This window comes from Protomyctophum parallelum, assembly GCF_964188405.1.
Source record: "Protomyctophum parallelum genome assembly, chromosome: 17".
NCBI lineage: Eukaryota > Metazoa > Chordata > Actinopteri > Myctophiformes > Myctophidae > Protomyctophum > Protomyctophum parallelum.
The window spans coordinates 33574193-33593385 of record NC_139719.1 but is presented as its reverse complement, the minus strand read 5'-3'; the positions used below and the strand labels follow the sequence as shown (position 1 = coordinate 33593385).

General features: G+C 40.5%; 3 protein-coding genes across 6 annotated transcripts in view; 1 reads left to right on the top strand and 2 right to left on the bottom strand.

The window, feature by feature from the left end:
* The first annotated feature begins 409 nt into the window (after positions 1-409).
* On the top strand, positions 410-1764 carry h1-0 (H1.0 linker histone). Its single transcript, XM_083787817.1, has one exon. It carries the CDS (start codon positions 594-596, stop codon positions 1179-1181), a length of 588 nt encoding a protein of 195 aa, XP_083643943.1. The 5' UTR covers positions 410-593; the 3' UTR covers positions 1182-1764.
* A 1855-nt stretch (positions 1765-3619) lies between these two features.
* On the bottom strand, positions 3620-17370 carry rhot2 (ras homolog family member T2). The gene is made up of 19 exons (XM_083787052.1): positions 17186-17370; positions 16188-16246; positions 14445-14526; positions 14199-14242; positions 13401-13454; positions 13231-13283; positions 13001-13109; positions 12748-12849; positions 12522-12620; positions 12088-12196; positions 11389-11509; positions 9801-9885; positions 9440-9585; positions 9228-9328; positions 7334-7464; positions 6951-7031; positions 6237-6359; positions 5332-5534; positions 3620-4984 (listed from the first exon to the last, which is right to left on the bottom strand). Exons 1-19 carry the CDS (start codon positions 17220-17222, stop codon positions 4867-4869), a joined length of 1857 nt encoding a protein of 618 aa, XP_083643178.1. The 5' UTR covers positions 17223-17370; the 3' UTR covers positions 3620-4866.
* Positions 17371-17764: 394 nt separating this feature from the next.
* Positions 17765-19193, bottom strand: part of wdr90 (WD repeat domain 90) — a 31118-nt gene continuing 29689 nt past the window's right edge. For all 4 annotated transcript variants that reach the window (XM_083787773.1, XM_083787774.1, XM_083787775.1 and 1 more), the window contains 3 exons: positions 18988-19107; positions 18624-18708; positions 17765-18383 (listed from right to left, as the gene is read on the bottom strand). In XM_083787773.1, coding sequence (XP_083643899.1) covers positions 18226-18383; positions 18624-18708; positions 18988-19107 — 363 coding nt within the window. In that variant the 3' untranslated portion in view covers positions 17765-18225. The remainder of the gene's footprint in view (positions 18384-18623; positions 18709-18987; positions 19108-19193) is intronic.

Genomic DNA, 19193 nt, shown 5'->3' with positions numbered 1-19193 from the left:
CATTTTGCATTCTCTGAACCACATGCATTTGTTTAAGCATAGATTCAACTTTAATATGCATTCGTCGTTTTTGTGGCCGGCTTTGTCTGTTTGTGTCATTTTAACGCGAATTCTACAAAATTGTTCGCAGCACGCAATACTTCAAGCGGGTTTTCCTGGAATAAAAGTTCTTCGGTCAGAGACTTGAACGAGAAAAACTACTTCCCCGTGAAGCCCAATGTGTCTATTATCACGCCATAATGTTTTGTGAGTCTATACTGCTCCGGAGTTTTAATATTTGCTATGAATTCGAGGATGAAGAAACACAAACAGGAGCGCGCGAGTTCCATGGAGTCTGCTAGATCAGCTGCTGGCCGTTGCTGTTCTCAATCACGTCCGCACATAGGCTTCATAGCCTCGCCGAGGCGCTGTGGAATAAGATACATTTATATGGGATGAAAATATAAGCATCTACATTTGACTTAAAGACAGACACCCACGACAAAAGCCTGCATTTCTGGACTTTTTCATCGTTTTTTTCCGCTGTTAGTCCGGAATAGCAGAACGAGATCAGTGTTTTTGTGTTGTTTATTAGAACTCAACAAAAAGTCATCATGACAGAGACGGCGGCAGCAGCACCGGCCAAAGCCAAAAGAGCAGCCAAAGCCAGGAAACCTGCGTCTCACCCTAAATACTCTGAGATGATCAAGGCAGCCATCCAGAATGACAAGACCCGAGGCGGCGCGTCCCGACAGAGTATCCAGAAGTACATCAAGAGCACATACAAGGTGGGGGACCACTCCGATGTGCAGATCAAACTGGCCCTGAAGAGGATGGTGGAAGCAGAAATTCTGCGACACACCAAGGGCCACGGGGCATCGGGGTCCTTCAAACTGGCCAAGTCCGAGGACATCAAAAAGGCACCCATAAAAGCCAAACCCGTGAAAGCAAAGAAGACAGTGGCGAAAGCGGCCAAGCCCAAGAAGGTGGCCAAACCCAAGAAGGTGATCAAATCGCCAGCGAAAGCCAAAAAAGTTAAGAGTCCGGCGAAGAAAGTGAAAAAATCACCGAAAAAGGCGGCAGCAAAGCCCAAAAAAGTAGTAGCGAAGAAAGCCAAGCCAGCAGCGAAGCCCAAGAAGGCTGCCCCAAAGGCAGCTAAGCCCAAGGCAAAGCCAGCGAAAAAAGCAGCAAAGAAGAAGTAAAGGACACTTATTACCAAACGGACTTGATTGCATAGTCACTGTAAATACTGAGGAAATGTTTTCGTATATGTATTATTTTTGTATGGTGTCATGCGAACTTATGTTCCTAATGTTTTTACCAGAACCGTTTCCACTCCATTGCACTATATAGCCTTGCTGTATAAGTTAACGTTAATTGTAAGCTTTTTTTTATTTGACAGCATTACTACTCTATACTAGGCTACTACTGTTACTGTTATTTCTCCCCGCTCCTTGATATCCTAAGGGGAAACCAATTTATATGACTCTGGAACTTATTGAAAAAGTATACTGAAATAATTAATAGTTCTTGTAAGTTGTTATAGTGCACGAGTTCATAAAACATGCAATGTTCTAATAGTGAGCATCGTCGAGCCTTATACATTGTATATACCCTAACTGTAGGCAGTATACCATGTCTTCACGGTTCTGTGGTTGTCAGTCAGTTCAAAAAGCATTTTGTAAAATATATGTCCCTTTGATTCATATAAAAACATCCCACTGTGTCGAAAGATTTTTTAAGACTGTTTATACTGCAATACAATAAACCTTTGTCTTCTAAAAAGTTCTGTTTTGGCAACTTATTACGCGCAATTTACGCGCGCACAAAGGTCATGGTAACGGTTATGTGCTTCAAATCAGTTGAATGAAGTGGCAGGTATAGTTCTGGCTCAACAAGGTATAGCACCAATGGCACATAAAAGGTGTAAGAGGCCTAGGCCTACCTCATAAAAAAAAACACTCAAGTTGACGGCGGTCTGAAAGAAACCTGTTACGGCGCAGTGCTGTGTGCCAGCGCTTCTTTGCAGACAAACCCCTTATGGAGGCGCCAGTGATGGATGGATAGATAAGCTTATTATTTACTTGACTTCATCTGATTTAATTTTGTTCAAACAGCACGATAAGCTGGTGGCATGAGAATGAGATGAAGTCAGATCACGGGAAACCGTCAACCGTGTCCAATCTGTGATATATTGTTTAGCCTATAGTGAGAAATTATAATTTACATAATTGTTTTGATTTGGTAAGCGGGAAGGTCTCATTTTATTCTCCACTTGTAGGCTATATAACGCAGGTGAAAGGTGGGGTCTCTAAGCTATTATAGGCTATAGGATACAATTATTATATAAATTGAATTGGAATAAGTGGTGTGGTAGCATCATAGATACTCTAAGGGTAGCATGCATAAATACAATTGTGCATTCAAAAACAGTTTTGATGTAAAAGTTGTTAACTTGTATTTCTTTGTTTGTTGGGGGGTGCACGGGGTAACTAAGCGTGTTTTACTAAAATAATAATAATATATATTTCAATAGGGAACCCATTAGGCCTACTTCGTTTCAGACATGAAAATTGGCACCCTTGCAGTGTTAATTCAATGCCGAGGGAACAAAGGTCTATTGGACTGTGTGGGAGTGAGAGCTGTGCATATAACCCATAAGGACAACACAAATAGGCCTACTCTTAAATTCTCCCTGGTCAGAAGCAACCATCACACTGGATTCGAGTGATCACACAAATAAGGGGAAAAAAAGAAGTCCCCCCCCCCCCCCATTTGCTTCGACAAAATTGGAAAAAAGGGGGGGAAAAGAATTAGGCAGTTTGAATTAGACTAAATATTAATTTAAGCCCAACAAATCGCGCAAGTCCTATGTCCAGTATATAACTAGTAACTACATATTCTGACTACACTTGAAACACACATGTATTTTTAACAGATTTTCAAGCATAGTAATTTTTTTTATAATATCCTAATTTCTCTTACCTGAAGACAACAACTCCATCTTGTGGCAGTACTGTAGAACAGTCGCTCCCTCTTCTGAGACTGCAGGACACCGTTTGAAGCAGGTGTCGTCCTTGTCAATCTGATCCAAGGAAAAAATATGCAAGAATATCTGCGCAGCGGCAGCCACTTAAGCTTACATAAATTATTTGTCATCATCACTCAACCATTAAAGTTACAGTCTAGAGTACTCTATAAACTAAACTTAAGTCAGGATTATGTTTCTGAATGTTGGATAATTCAGGTACCTTACTGCATAGCAGATTTGGTTAACTTGGGTCACAATTCAAGATGCTTTGAACCTGTGCTGCTCAATAGGAATGCACACCAAAAACAATCCTATCTTCTTCTTTCGTGTAACGTCAGAGGTCCAACTCGGTGTCCTGGAGCCACGCCCGCATCTCTGGTCCCAGGTCAAAGAGGCCGGCTTCCGAGGGTGGTCTGATTCTATCAAACCCTAGTTTAAATGAAAAACCTTTCACTGTTAAAACACTAACAGGAGAATCCAAGTTATCCATGTTAAATGAGAAACATAACACAAGATTGAGATAAATCTACTTTCTACCCTAAAGCATAAAAAAATGTAATCATCAGTGACACAATCATGTACAGTATCTCCTGTTCTACTACACATACCATCTTTTGGCAAAATTTCAGCTTTTTTTATTCAATAAGCTTCCAGTCCATTTAATTCAGTCAGTAGAAGCCATAGTTCTTAAGTCTCAGAAAGATGTCCTGTGGTAATAGCAAGGTGTCGCTAAAATAAAAAAAAGGGTAAAATAAATGATTGTCCCATGTTGGAAAGTATAAGGGCAGATTATGTCCAAAAATCAGTTTCTGCACACAAAGTAGGGACAATTAGCACACCCCAGTGCAATCTATTTTGGATTCCTATTTTGAATTGCAGACCTTTGTACAAAATACAAAAAACTGCGGTTTTCTCTCCTCCATGCGCAAAGCAAGATCTTTACCCCTGACAAGCCACTGCAGATCAACTTCAATTATTAACACATATAAACCTTTTAAATTACTTAATTCGTGCTTGATAGTATTGCTTCCACAATACTATAGGTAGAGGCTTGCTTGGTCAAAGGTACGGTAAGACCTTTCTTTCACTGCAGAGCTCCAGCAAGCTGCTCAGTGGTCATGAGACATGGCCAATCAAGATGTCTGGTGAGCTATGTCATACTGTAGTAGTACTTCCAATAGGCTTGGGTGGAACCCCGGTAATGCCCAGTCGGCAATACCAAATGCAGACTGACTCACTTCCCAAAATGAATTTGGAATATGTACAATTCCTCATGCTGCCCTTTGGTTGTTAATGACTCTTATGTGTCGATATGTTCTTCAATTCGCAATTTGGCTTCTTTTTCTTGCAGATGAATAAAGGGGGAGTGGAATGGGTGTGACACAGTGTCTTCATTTCTACCCCTTTGATAAAGCAACTACTTGGATAACGTACAGCAATAGTCTCATGGCATTCAAATGCATCGAGCATAGAGAGGCCAACTCCTGCTTAGCCTGGATAGACAGCATACTGTACTGTATGGTAGCGCAAGCACAGGAAGGGAGAGAAGGGGACATAAAGAAAATGGCCTCAAACTGCCAGCAGATGATTACAGTCAAGTGGATAGGAAAGAGAAAAGAAAGCGGGAGCTGGGAAGGACAGGGGTAAAGAAAGGAATGGATAATGGAGGGAGGGATGTACTGAGATGGTCCTGTAACTGTCAAATTTCCTTCAAAAAAGAAGGAAAAAGAAGATTGGGCACAGACTGTGTTGTGGTTTATAATAAAATTGGCATGAAGTCTGGCTGGTAGTCTGTAGTTGGTCTTGAATGTTGGAGAGTGGGATTTATAGAACAGGAATATCCTGATGGAAGTCATTCATCTCTGCCTTGCGAAGATTCTATAGATGGCGAATCCCAGAACTGTGACTACAGCCGTCCCCAGCGTTACTCTCAGCCAGAACGATGTGTTGCTCAAGTCTGAACCATTCAGGTGTCTGGGAAAGGAGGCAAAAAGATCATCAATAGACAGTCGCTTTACAGAAATGCATAGGTTTTCCCCCACCCACCATGTATGGACTTCTTGGTGGATGTGTTGAAATGGGTAACCCATTTGGTTGTCAACGGTATGGCAGACTTGGTCATGATTCCCCCTTGTCTACACTCTTTTTTTGGAAAACACCTTAGCCGGGACATCTTTTGAGCAATAAACCTGATCCAATAGCCTGAGAGGCTGTTGGATCATTCCTTCAATTTCAAAGGGAGATTGTGATTGTGTGTGCCAGTTTGCGTGTGTGTGTGTGCGTGCATATGTGTGTGTGATTTTAGAAATCTATTTACGTACGGGAACATGGCAGCCCAGGCCAGCTTGGTGTAGATGGTCTTGTTAGTGGAGTCCATGGACAGACTGGAGAAGGGAATTGGTGGAGGCAGGCGGTGTTTATAACAGAACTCTGCAGGTGTCGTACCATGGAACTGCTTGACCTCAGCGAGGTCTGCCTTGGATGCAACCAGCACACAGGGAATGCTGCTCTCCATGTAGTGTTGCTAAGAAAAAATAAATTAAAAAAAAGTGTCTATAAACACACACTTGGAAACAAATGAAAACAACAAACCAAGTAGCTCAGTGGCCTTGTGGTTAGAGTGTCTGCCCTGGGACTAGGAGGTCGGGGTTCGATCCCCGGCCGGGTCATACCAAAGACTCAGCGCCTACCTGCTTGGCACTCAGCATCAAGGGTTGGATTGGGGGTAAATCCCTGCGACATACTAGCATCATGTCCAGGGGGTGTACTTGTATATCAAGCTGCCTCACGCTACAGAAACAGGAGATAGGCTCCTGCCCTATGGGCCTCATGGCTCGGCAAGGCTTACTTAAGTAATGATGCAAAGTATTCTTTGGTAGTGAGGTTTAATGGAAAACTAAAACATTTAGTGTTATTTAGAAAATATTTCCATAATAAGAAATCTAAAGTAATATGAAGGTCTGTCTGTTTCTTGTGAAGAATTCAAGTTTTTAATTGAACCATTTTAAACCTGGCATTCCTATTTTAGCAATGTCATTCTAGTTGAGAAATTGTGAAAATAGACGATCTACATTCTACAAGCTCAGAACGTGTCCTGTCACGATACATTGTAAGCTTGTAGATCGGTAGTGTATCGATTTGTTGTACAACAATACTTTGTTGTACTAGAGTAGTGGTTGAAAAAATGTCATTAAAGACGGCCCGCATGACTTGTGTTTCTGCTGACCTTGTAGATACTGGCACAGTAGTCGAAGGAGTGCGGATCACTAGCGTCATACATGAGACAGGCCACGTCGCAGGATGCATCCGATGCCTTCAGGAACTCTGTTTCCACATCTACCTCATAGAGCTGCAAGGAGCACAAGGTGTGTAGGGGACTTGGTTGAGGCTAAAGTTTTGACATATAAGGTTGCATGTGTTTGGTCCGACGTACTAACAGTCCGACAGGCATTAGTCCGACACCCTACTCAAAACCCAACCCTAAACCTAACCTCACAGGAAGCCACAGGTTAGTTTTAACCTGCCACGCATGTCGGGAGCCAGGGGTTAGTTTTAACCTGCCACAGGTTAGTTTTAACTTGCCACGCATGTCGGGAGCGACAGTGTTGTCGCCAGACTAATGCCTGTCAGACTGTTAGTATACATGTCTAACTAACGTCACAATATCAGTTTTTTTCATTGGCATGTTTGACTGTCAAGGTTTCAGCCTCCAGGAAGAAACCCTAAATACAAAGGGAAGACATCATTGCACATAACAACAACACCAAGGGGTCTAATGAAGTACTGTCACCTCACCTCATAAACACAAACAAAATAAATACAAAAATCACAGCACTCCATCTTTAAGCTCGAGTTCAATTTCAAATAATGTTAGGGTTTAAATGCCAAAAGGTTCAATATTACAGTCAGACTGGGATCTAGTATAGGATCTAGTACTCACGATAAGATACTTTTCTTGGTTGCTGACTTGGACAGTATTTATGGTGTAGGGGGAAAAGGCAACGTTGAAACTTCCCACTCTCTGGAGAGAAAAACAACATTTGAAGTATTTAGTGCTTGCTCCTCTCTAGAGTGATTTACTTTAAACATCACCAAGCCGGCAATGGTGTAGAGTACCAGGCTCAGACAGAAAGAAGAAGAAACAGATGAGCCAATCAAGCCACATAATTATTTATCAGTGTCGGTGACAGAAATACTAATGGTTATTTGTAATATTATGTGAAATGTTATTTGGAGACAAATCAGTGTCTGTTATCCGTGTGTGTCGTGGAGACAGTGGAATGCTTGGCTGGTTTGGTCGCAGACAGACAGATGGTGTCTTACCGCAGCGTTCCGCCCCACAAAGGCCTGGAGGAAGGCTGTTTTGCCCGTCCCCCGCGGTCCGATCACCTTACACAGAAACACTGACCGCTGAGTCTGGCTCTTCTCCAGGTCCACCTCTTTCTCCCGTGTCACTGCGGAAACACCAAGGCACAAACACGCAGGCAAACAAGACACAACATGCAAAGAGTGCACAAACACAGAGTAGTAAAGATCAAATACACACATAAAAACTGTTTGCACTGTACTGCCAGTTTAAAGCTCTGTGACTGACCGTGACTTCTCATTCAAGTCTGTGGTCAGCAGCTGGTTCATTTGACCCATGTTGAAGGCTATTGTCTTTTCTGTCCCTCTCTATATTGCCAGAGCTACGACTAGGTTTCGTGCTCCCCACCACAAACAAATATGTGACGTATTTTCAGCACTCTTATTTGTCTTATTTTTTTAATAATGACAAAGACAGTGTCATAAGCATAGAAGACAGGTCACTTCCGCCCATGCTGGAAGTGATGTAGTATTGTTGTTTCTGTAGTGAAAAGCCAAATTCCAATACCCAGAATCTCGCTCACTCCAGCATGGCGGTGTTATGGTGAAATTGGTGACCTGCTGAAATATGTGACCATCTTGTGGACTTCAAACTTACATGGAGGTCTTTAAATACGTGGCCTAAATACTGCTAGGTTGAACACGACTAATGAAACGACTGCAATGATTTACATTCGGACACTGACATTATGTGATTGTCTAGTGTCTACACGATTGTTATATTTCAGCAGGTCACCAATTTCACCGTAACACCACCATGCTGTGTAAGTGAACGAGTGGCCGAGATTTTGGGTATTGGAATTTGGCTTAAGTCTAGGGAACGGACGGACGATGGCCCCCAGAGCAGCCTTGATGATGAGCGCTGCTCGGATTTATGTTTTAATAGACTATAAACTAAACTTAAATTACATTAATAACCCCGTGTGTGCGCCACAGATTATCATGTAGGCTGTTTTGTAGGCCTAGGGATGCTAGCGGCGGAAGCTAATAGATGCAAAAAAAAAAGGTTAAATAGTATTTTTTTATCATATCTCGTAATCTCGAGGTTGGCACAGTTGGGAGATTCGGTTTTAAAGTCTGACTGTACCACGTGGCATTTACATTACTGAATAATAAAGTATTCAATCAATCAATCAATGATTGGCAACATCAGATCGAATATCGGTATATAAAACACCCTCATTTCACAACACACAATTTCCGAATTAAGTGTACAAATGTACAATGTGTCATTTGCTACCTTGAGAAAACATACGTACAGTGGGCAGATTTATAGGGCCTATGCTGGACCAGATTACACTTGCAATCCTTGTACATGAGACAAGAGAGTGGTTTACTATGAGACTAAAGCCTGAAAACAAAACGCAAATGACAATGCCTGACCAAGGTGTGGTATTATGCACCATTGGAGGAATAAACAAAACATTAAGAAACTACAGCCTGCGGTATTCTGACAGATAGAGCAGAAGATAATGCAACACAACTCCAAGAAGAGCTTCTGTTGTTGCCCATTATAGAAACCCTCGCCACATGTATGCATCATGTCATGTTACGATTTTCAGGTGACATTTCAGAGCACAGCATATGTCAAATCAATATACAGTATGTGGACTGTGGAGTATGAGTCAGGCTTACGATTAGAGGTTGTCTCCAATTTCCTACAGAGAATGCCTTAGATTTTCAAATGTGTCCATTTTGGTACATTTGCTATATTGATATTTTCACTTTCATTTAGAATACCCACTTTAAACTGATGATGAAGATACAGTATATAGTCAAATGATCAGGGTTAAAGCAGCCCTACTCCAGAAGGTCCATAACACGCGTCATAACATGTCACGCGCACACACACCTGTGACTGCTGCAGTCTGAGACTCCTGATCAGTGACGATAGGGTATCCTAGGTATCCTAGGTGTTCCAGGCAGCGGTGGATGTCAAGGTATGCAGTAAGCCTGCATATGCAAGCACAAACGTACATGGGAGCTTTAAGCAGTGCTGCAAGTTGAATTAAAATACGCATATAAAACCGTGCACAAATACCTCTGGCGAGTATGCAAACTTACGTCCACTGACAAAGGTAGCCGTCATAAGATATGTAGCCCTCTTCTGTGGTTGAGACCGCTGAGTGGACCTCAGCACCCCATGGCATGTAGGGAAATACGCAGAACAGATTCCTAAGCTCTGTGGGAGACAGTGCAGAGTCCTTATCCTGAAAAAGGACAGCAGGATAGTTAGTTCCTTGAAATAATAACATTGCTCTGTGGCAGTAGTTACAGTAGCAACTGAAATGCTGAAATCCATTTAATGAAAATCAAGCGAATGCAGCTGTAAATACTTCAAATACTGTCTGTGTTTTTAATATCTCCCGCATGAGACGTGTCAGTGACTTGTGAGATACAGTTAATTTACAGTAATGCTTCTCACCTCATCATACTTTTCAAATAGCCGCTGGAGGAATTGGTGACCCAGATGATTAAGCTCTGTGGTGCATCCCACAGAAACCCGTAGCCTAGTAGCAACACAAAATATCAAAACAAAAATACCTTGTTGTTATACACTGTGGTGCACGTACTAAAAGAGTCACATACACTCGGGACATATGCTACTGTACCTGTCTGCACCAGGGAATGTGTGTATTCTAATAAGAACGGTGCATGTTGGAAATGGATGCCCCACCCAGTTATGTCTGTGTCCCTTTTATGCACATATATGGAGTTCTTTGTCAGGCATGCCCAAATATGGAGTCTATGCAGATGTCAGAACAATCATTCTGATGTCAGACTCAGAACAGGCCAGCTCCATATATGGAGAATGGAGATATATGTAGGGGTGATCAGGTCCAGATCCTGGGCAGAGGCTTTTGTGCTGGTTCTGGACAACCGGCTATCCAACGGACTCGACGCCGTGCACTGCATTCCCTGTGGCGGTGTGGAACGTGTGTCGAATTTGAAGTTGGTGGCGGTTCTCGAGTTACGTGGATTACAGATGTACACATGTACGTACACACAGAGACTTGGTGCATTTATAGATGGATGTATTGAAATGTTTAAATAAGATATAATCAGAGATGTTTATTCGCATGCATACAGGTATGTACTTCGTAGAACACAACATAATAAAATAATTTGAATGTTTATCCTCATGACCTACAGCTAGGGATGGAGCTCGATAACCGATACTCCAGAAATTCCGAAAACAAGCTTATTGAGTCCCTGTTATCAATACGCTTTGGCCTTATCAAGCCTGTTATCGAGCATAGCGGCCCATGACGTCATGTTTAAACAATCAAGACAAGAGGCGATCAAGATAATGTCTAAAAGTGTATTGATACCTTCCAACAGAGTAAACAACATTACGTGTTTAAAGTCACTCTCTGTACACATACAGTATTAACCAGTTAACAGTTCCTTTATTATTATTTTATTGGTAAAAAGGTCAATTGCCTTCCGTTTGCTAGAAAAGTAATGTAGTTGAAGGCCCTAGTAAAATATACTGGTTCTGTTCAGAATTTATTATCTCCCATTTTTCCACAAAATAATAGAAAATGCTTGATAATGAACTCGATAAGAACCCGGCTCGATAAGCCTGATCGATAAGGTGATAGTTATCAATAGAAATTAACGAGCTCCATCCCTACCTACAGCATAGCAATCATTTTGTTTAAGCACCGTGCCCAAGGAGTATGTGTAGCAACAAATATCACCTCCCTCCCCTGAACATGGCCAATTATGTCTGTATAGATGCTCAACCTCAACAAAGTCAGATGCAATGCGGTGCATTCGATTTCAAACTCCTAGACGCTGCGGTGGTGGGCAGTTTTCTACCCCATTTAAATTATTTACGCACTGGCTGGCACAGCCAGGGGGCCTACAAAGAGTTGTAATAAAGTAGGCGTTTCCCATTACTTTTTGACAGTCCGTGTTCTGAAAGGTGTGCATGTATACAATAGCAAACATTACGTCATCAGTTGAATTCAGTGTGAACAGTAAAGCTAAGCCACTAGTAGACCTACTGTGGGTAAAGGTAGTCATCTGTCATCTCCAGGGTGTCATCGTAACCAAACTTTCTCAGGATGGTCCACGTGGTCTCATGTCGGCCCCTCTGGATGAATAATGTGTTGAGGAACAGGAAACCTGCGGTATCAAGACACAGAAATGTCATCTGTTCAGTTCAAGTGTGACATTCTATAGAATGATGGGTTACTACCATCTCTTGACCAAATATTCTCAACAAGATGAAACCATTTTTGAATGTTGCAGAGGATAAATGCTCTGATGCGATCTATATTGTCTTAGAAAGTCACAAGTTAGCTAAAACGTCTGGGTTACCAAGGCTACAAGTTAGCTGGTGGTGTCTCAGGAGATTAGTTAAGGTAGGTTGCGCACATCAAGTCCCTTGCTGGTGCTGGACTAAAGGTAGTGTAAAAGTGTAAAAACAATAAGATAAGTCTGCACACAGCTCTGCTCCAGTGTTTCATTTTATTATAAAAACACTGTTATTTTTACAGGTTTCATTATTGGCCTTCATCAGGTATGATTAACCACTTTGAATCAGAGACATTGAGTTTTAGATGTTGAACAACGTAAACAACACAACCCTGTGATGGCACAGATTTTTTGTTCAGATCACAAGTCCTGGGACTGGGGTATGATATGATGGACCACAACTCTACAACCTGTGAGTTGCTTAGCATTTGCTGAGAAGTATTTACCGTTGAGGGTCAGGCCGTTGTCCTGCACGCCATCACTGGTGTTCTTCCACACGACAGTCTTTACATCTTCCAAGGCCTGAGGTGCCAGTGGGTTCCCGAAGCAGGCTTTCTGTTTAAATAAATGTAGTCTTATTAAAGGCCAAATCCAACCTTTCAAGTTAAATTAATAGCTGCACAGAGACATGAGATTTAACTTAAATTATAATCTTTATTGCCACATGAGTGAGGCATGTAGAAATGATTTTCAGTGCAACATGATAAAAATATATATGTTAAATGGACAGAACAAGTTCTGTTCTAAAAACAACAATCATACTTGACACAACTGAACAGACATTTCACTGCAGTGTGCAGCAAGCGTTGCAAGATGAGGAAGAAATGTGAATGGCATTCACAGAGATGAGCGGATGAGTTTTATTTTGATCATTTGGCACCTGAAAACAGTTGAGCTCAGCATCGCTGAGGATATGGTCGTTGTCTTGGTCAGATATGGAGAAGATTCGGCTGAGTGCTCGGACACACATGGGCTTCAGCTAGGGAACGCACAGGAGAACAAAGATCATAACTCAATGATGTGGAAATACAATACACTTTAACACAGACATACACCAACCTATGACCAAATAAGCTGCTAATTTTGATATTTAGAAAATAACTGACCTGCTTGTCCTCAGGGTCATAGAGGGGGGCTGTGGGGTGTAGCACTGCTTTCTGGGCATAGTAAAACAACTCTGAGATGTTTTTCAAGTTCTTCGCAGAACACTTGAAAAGGAAAGAATATGGAGTGAGTACTAAAATTGCATTATATATGTTAACTTATGTCTTGTGAGTGTGTATATTTTTCTGTGAGACCAGGCAGGCTTATGAGTCTTGGCAAACTGAACAGGTCAGTGTTTATAAAGGAGATTCTTACTTCTACACAAGTCTCTATCTCAGAGAATTGATTCATGATTGGTAGAATGGTTTCCATTGAGCTTCCGGAGCGCAGGTCTGACTTGTTCCCCACCAGGATGATGGGAACTCTTAAGTTTAACCAACAAGCGTACAAGAGAAACTTAAAATCAGCTCGACAACAGAGTAGTCCATACGATATTACAGTACAGTATTCGGTAATCTATTGTGAAATCAACGGCCAATACATACTTGTTCCCCTTCTCTGCATCTCCGTTTACTAAAGGTATCCATTTTGTTTTTATCTGAAAGACGGGTGGTAAGAAACCTCATTACAGCAGCAGATGTAGGATATTCCGAAGTACATTCAGAATGCATCCATAAAATGGTGTTTTTTTCGTTATTTTTTTTAGCAGGATTACCTTGTCTATCGTGTCCTCATTAGTGACATCATACACCACACACACTACATTAGCCTGAGTGGGTTGGAGAGATTATGATGAGCGACATACCAAGCATAACTATTTGCATTAATTGCAGTAATGACATCAAGAAACAAAACTTTCCAAGACAACGAACAAAGTGACATAACCACCGTTTAAAAGAACCGAGACCTTGCCTTTGGACGGCAAAACTTGGTATGGAATAGTATTGAAACTAATTAAGCAAACTACATATTTTTCTTCCCTCATAAACTCTCTCTTCCCATTTCCTGTCACTCTGTGACTATCGATAAATGGTAAGAAAAGCCAACTAACTATTAAAGGTATATTCAGTGATTTCACTTAATTCAAATATCACTTATTTTTTTGTTTTGTTGTGATAATCCTCCCTACTATAGAGTGTGCTGGCCATATAAGGAGTTCCTCCCTGTCCCCAGTTAACCCCTGGGGGTCAAAAAACCTTAGGTTTCGTTTTTGACTCTCTATCCTGATTGGACGAAAGGCTGGGTCCCACAGCCAAAAACGAAACCTAAGGGTTTTTGAGTGAAATCACTGAATATACCTTTAACAACATTGCAGGATGAAATCATCTTTATTGATAATTCAATATTGTATGAGAGATTTCAGGCAGCAATTATTTTTCTAAATGGATTAAGAGCATGATGGAACAAACAAATATTAAGAAACTAGACGGGAAACAGCAGCATCCGACTATGGTTGGTGTGCATTTCCTGCTCTGGGAGAATTGTATTAGTTCACAGACTGTGGTACAATTACCTTGACAATTTCTTCTTTCAGGACCTGATCTGTCTGCTCAGTCTCTGTTGGGTTTAAGGACAAATATAAATGATGCTGAGTCCAATCAAACCCACACACTGTACGCTGCAGTACATGTTTCCATGGCTTTAGCAAGCAGCATACTCACACACAAACTTAGTAACTATGTTGTAGGCCGCTATAAAATGACACACACACACACACACACACACACACACACACACACACACACACACACAACTGTACCTGAATAATCCACTATGTGTGTAGGAACCTTCTCTGGGGTGACATCAGCAGGGATGGTGATCTCTTCAGCTTTAAGAGGCACCTGCAGGAGAGAAAAGAAGGTTTTGCGTGCTGTACACTTTAGCATAATTTAAACACATGTGTATAAACCACGCAAGGCACTAACCTGCTCATTGGGAGCAGTTAATGGTAATGTTCGAGGACATTTCCGACATTAACCCAGGGGGAGCCTGGGATCAAACCAGGAACCTCCTGATTTCTAAGATGAGTCACTGCTGCCCCAATGTCCGAATTACAATAAAGATGCCGGTGTAGCAAGTGTCTAATCGAGTGTGCCACCCATAACTTTATTGTCATTGTCAATAATTAACCAATTCTACCTTACTCTACGGTCAAAATGTCTCAAAGGAAGAGTAGAAAGACCTTCTCCAACCACTGAGTGCTAGTTGTATTGTAATAACATTCTTTGCCATTACAGATTTGTTAAAAAAAATCACTTTATTCAGAAAACAAATATCCCCGATTGTAGGTTTAACTACAATCCCCAGTAACACAGTAATGTTTGTTTATTCCATTTGCATCAAGAGCAGACAGGATTTTGGAATACAGGTGTGAAAACTCAATAATACAGACAAGAAAGTATTAAGCATAAATAAATTATAGCCTATAGCAAGAAAATAATGCAAATGTGACTGACTCTGATGGAAGCATTCATGTTGGGCGTCATGTGCTTAAGACTCTTCATTTTCCTGGTTGTACCTCTTAAGTTAAGAGGTACAACCAGGAAGATGAATACCAGATTTGACTCTTACCCTATTTTGACAAAGTATTGATCATTTGTATACATTTCACAAGTGTACATTTTGATAGGACTGGGCAGTAAGTAAGTAGGTTGGAGAGGATTATTGTCTGTATCAGACAAAGTGTGGGAATCTATCCCGGTTTCTCAATGCACTAGACCCCGGCAAAATGGTACGACCAAATTTGTAAACAAAGAAAAACTATATACCGTATTACCCATCGGCTACTACAAACTATGGGAAATCATAAAACTATTCTAAATAACTAAATAACAATAATGTCCTACAATACTATGGTGCTTAGTGGTGGAAAGTGGAAAGCAGTCTACTATGTTAATGTTTGAATTGAAATATGAGCTCCGTCTTATCTTTACTGGTGAGACGTATTATACAACATGGTAAGCTGCTGATGACAGCAGAAAAAGACTTTGGTGAGCTTTGTGTGTATGTCACACATTAGTTTGTGTGTTACAAGGAAATTAACCAAATAGTCCACCTGACTACTGTGTGCTAGGGTGTGGATATGGGAATACAAACTATATATATATATTTACTGCAATAGTATGTGTTGTTACAGTTTATAAAAAACAATTCTCGACATTCCAGTCTTTCCCGTGATTTATACTTAGTTGCGCACAGGTGTCTTGCAATGGAAACAGCAGATCTGCAAGCTCAAAAATGCTTTGCGCTGTGACATGTTGTATGTAATTATGTAACCTTTATTAACCACATGTCACATTGAGCTATGAAACCTTTTTTGCAAGTGAGACATCACCTGGCCAAGACAGATTGTGAGCTTATATATGAGCTATTACATTAGGGGCAAGCCATGATGCAAAACCGACCAAGTATAAATCAGGCATTACCGAGTCCCGACACGAAGATTTGTCCTAATATAAAGAGGGAAGTTATTGTGTTGTTGTCCACTGTCCACATAACTTACCTTTTCTGGAAACTCCTCCCCAACTAAAGACATGATGAGTGACGTCTTCCCCACCTTGGCTGTAAAAGTGAGATAAAATGCAGCAGAGTGAGACAGACAGGTTGTGGTTCAGGGTATTAATGGTAGGGTGAGTTGACCAATTTCAACGGAAGTGCAGGCTTTTGTTTTTGCAGAGCATTTCCATTTGATTGCTCAGTGTTGTTTCGTCCAAACACAATCTATATTTACTCTGTCGTGAAGGGGCTGGTGGACTATTAAATAATAAACACACACGTACGCCCTGATAAGACTTTCTGTATTGTGGTGCTGGTCAATAGAACAAGTCTACACAGGTTTGGCAACTGTGCTACTGAGGAAAAAGTCTAAACATTCGAAAATAAGGTCTAAATAAAAGTGCATTAACTTGCATAGTGACTACATGACAGTTCAGTAGAGTAGGTACAGTTTCTTTGAGTGAATGATTGAATACTTTATTAGACAGAAAAATGCAGTATACTATGGGTACAGTCATACACTTGGGCTTAGTCATAACACAAATAAGTCCTGAGGACTTGATATGTGTTAATTGAAACTAGACATAAACCAGACCCAGGCGTAAACAATTAAGTGTCTGACAGCTTAATTTGAAAGCTTAAAAAACACATTCTTCATGTAGGCTGCAACAGTGGTTGGCTTTCAGGCAGCTATCACATTACGAGACTGTCGAGACACAGTGAAAGTGCCATGCCCATGCACTGAAAGTTGCTACACGAACATGTTTACACAAACTTGGTTAACGTACCAGTTCTGAATGTAATTTGAATTAAACGCGTTTACTAAAATGGTTGTAGATCAGTATGGCATAATTTAGCTGCCAATGGTTAATGGTATAGTTATTTAATCATTCCATACCAACATTACTAATGCCATAAAGTTACTTAGCATTATAATAACATTAGAAGGTTGTAACTGCTAACGTTTGGTAGCATTAGCTTGTAATTGCACGGGTATTTACTTACGTTCTCCCAATAACAGTATCCTTACGTCCCGTTTCATATTTCACCTTTTGCCAGACTACACACTTTGGTGAAAAAGTGGGATTTAGTTTATACTTATTGGTCAAATTTCTAACACCAGTAATCCATTCCACAATGTTAGCATCCAAGGTGAAACCATGTCGTTCCGGTTCACACACACAAAATACCAGCCCTCTGTTGGTGAAATGTCGTAGTGCATGTCTCTGCGGTAGTTAGCCAGTAGTGGTCAGACTTAACATTCGCTTTGAAAAGGTGAAAAAGCAATAACTCTGTTACTTACAAGTCAAGGTGGTCCTATATTCAAACCGTATAAATGTTTTTGTAGCACAGTATACTTACAATACCAAATATTAAAGTAGGCCTACTCATTATACAGAATGGCCAATTTCACAATCATACTATTGCAGTGATTTTTGTCACCAGTTATTCAGCTGTTACAATACATTACAACCTTCATGAAAATCAATATCCGATTACCATTCTGAACAAAATGATGTTGCTACATTCACTCAAACATGATTAGATGATTAAGAATGTACATCACACATTTACATGTTTATCTTTGTGTAAAGAACAATTTAATTAACAAAGAAAATTACAAAACAATTGACATTACAAAAGTTACATTAATGCCATTTGCATGTTTTGAAATCACATAATTTAAAATATGATGAATGAGGTAAAACAAAAAAGATATTACAGGGAATGTTGTCATAAATACAATGCATTCCCCTAAAAGAGGTCCCTAATAAGTCTATTGATACAATTCCCTCTCTAAGAACCAATCAAGTGCACAATATAAAATAATGATAAAACTTCTATAAAATGTAGAAAAGTAAACATTTTGTCAGTTTCAAGTACAAAGCGAGAACATCTTCAGCCATTTTCAACTCTGTCTGGGAGGCCTGAATCTCAAAATACAAACCAATAATGGATTGGTTTCCAGTCCATATTCCAATCTTAGGAGAGCCTAGGTGGTCTAAAGACCCCTAACCTCCCACAGTAGAGAGAGCCTAGGTGGTCTAAAGACCCCTAACCTCCCACAGTAGAATCTCATTGTAGGCTACAGTGAAAAGCAGCTTCCCAGAGGGAGAGAAATGACAAGTCTGCAAGGAGTCACTGTGATGGAGGTAATCCTGGAACCTGCCACTGGTTGACTTGATCATCTTCAACACTCGCTCTGACAAGAAATTAGGTGCATGAAGTTATTATTAATAATAATAATATTAATATGCCTGTAATGCCATGGCCAAATTGGAAGGGCAGGGTTAAATAGGTTAAGGGGTTATTTTCTTAATCTGTTTTTCAAATGTTCATGAGTGCACGGGGACATTTACTAGCAGGCAAATATTTTATAATAGTTACAAATCAAAGTTACATGAATTCATGTTATTTAAAAGCAACCAAAGCTGAAATTTACCTTTTGATCCCAAAGCTATGAGACACTCACTGGAGGAGAGGCCAAAACATGTCACCCAGTGGGACAATGTAATCTTTTTTATTACCTGTAGTAGTGTAAGACATAATGCATAAGGTGATAAACACATTTGGAACATTAGAATACACAGTAATGAAAAACAAGACTACTCAACAATGTAACTGTGTGTGAAGAGTGAAACATGAACACAAGAACCTCTGGTAAACAAATTGCATACCATTAAATAAGCAACATCTCTGGGTACAGTTGTAAAATATGCTTCTACTAATATGAACTATAGTCATAATCTTGAAAAGAAAAAACAACACTTCCTTTTAAATTTAGAGTGTGGAATCTACAACAGTACCTGTTTTTTAGCCAGACTGTAGAAGGACAGCTCTTTCTCGACTCCGTAACCAGTGTACAGCACCAAACCAGAGTCTGTTGGACAGAACGCTGCCAGGCTGGGTGGCATGCTGCCACCTTCCTAATATGACAACCAAAACATGCAGTATAGCTATTAAGACACTCACTTTCAAAAAAAAAAAAAAAAATCACACCAGTGTGAACCAA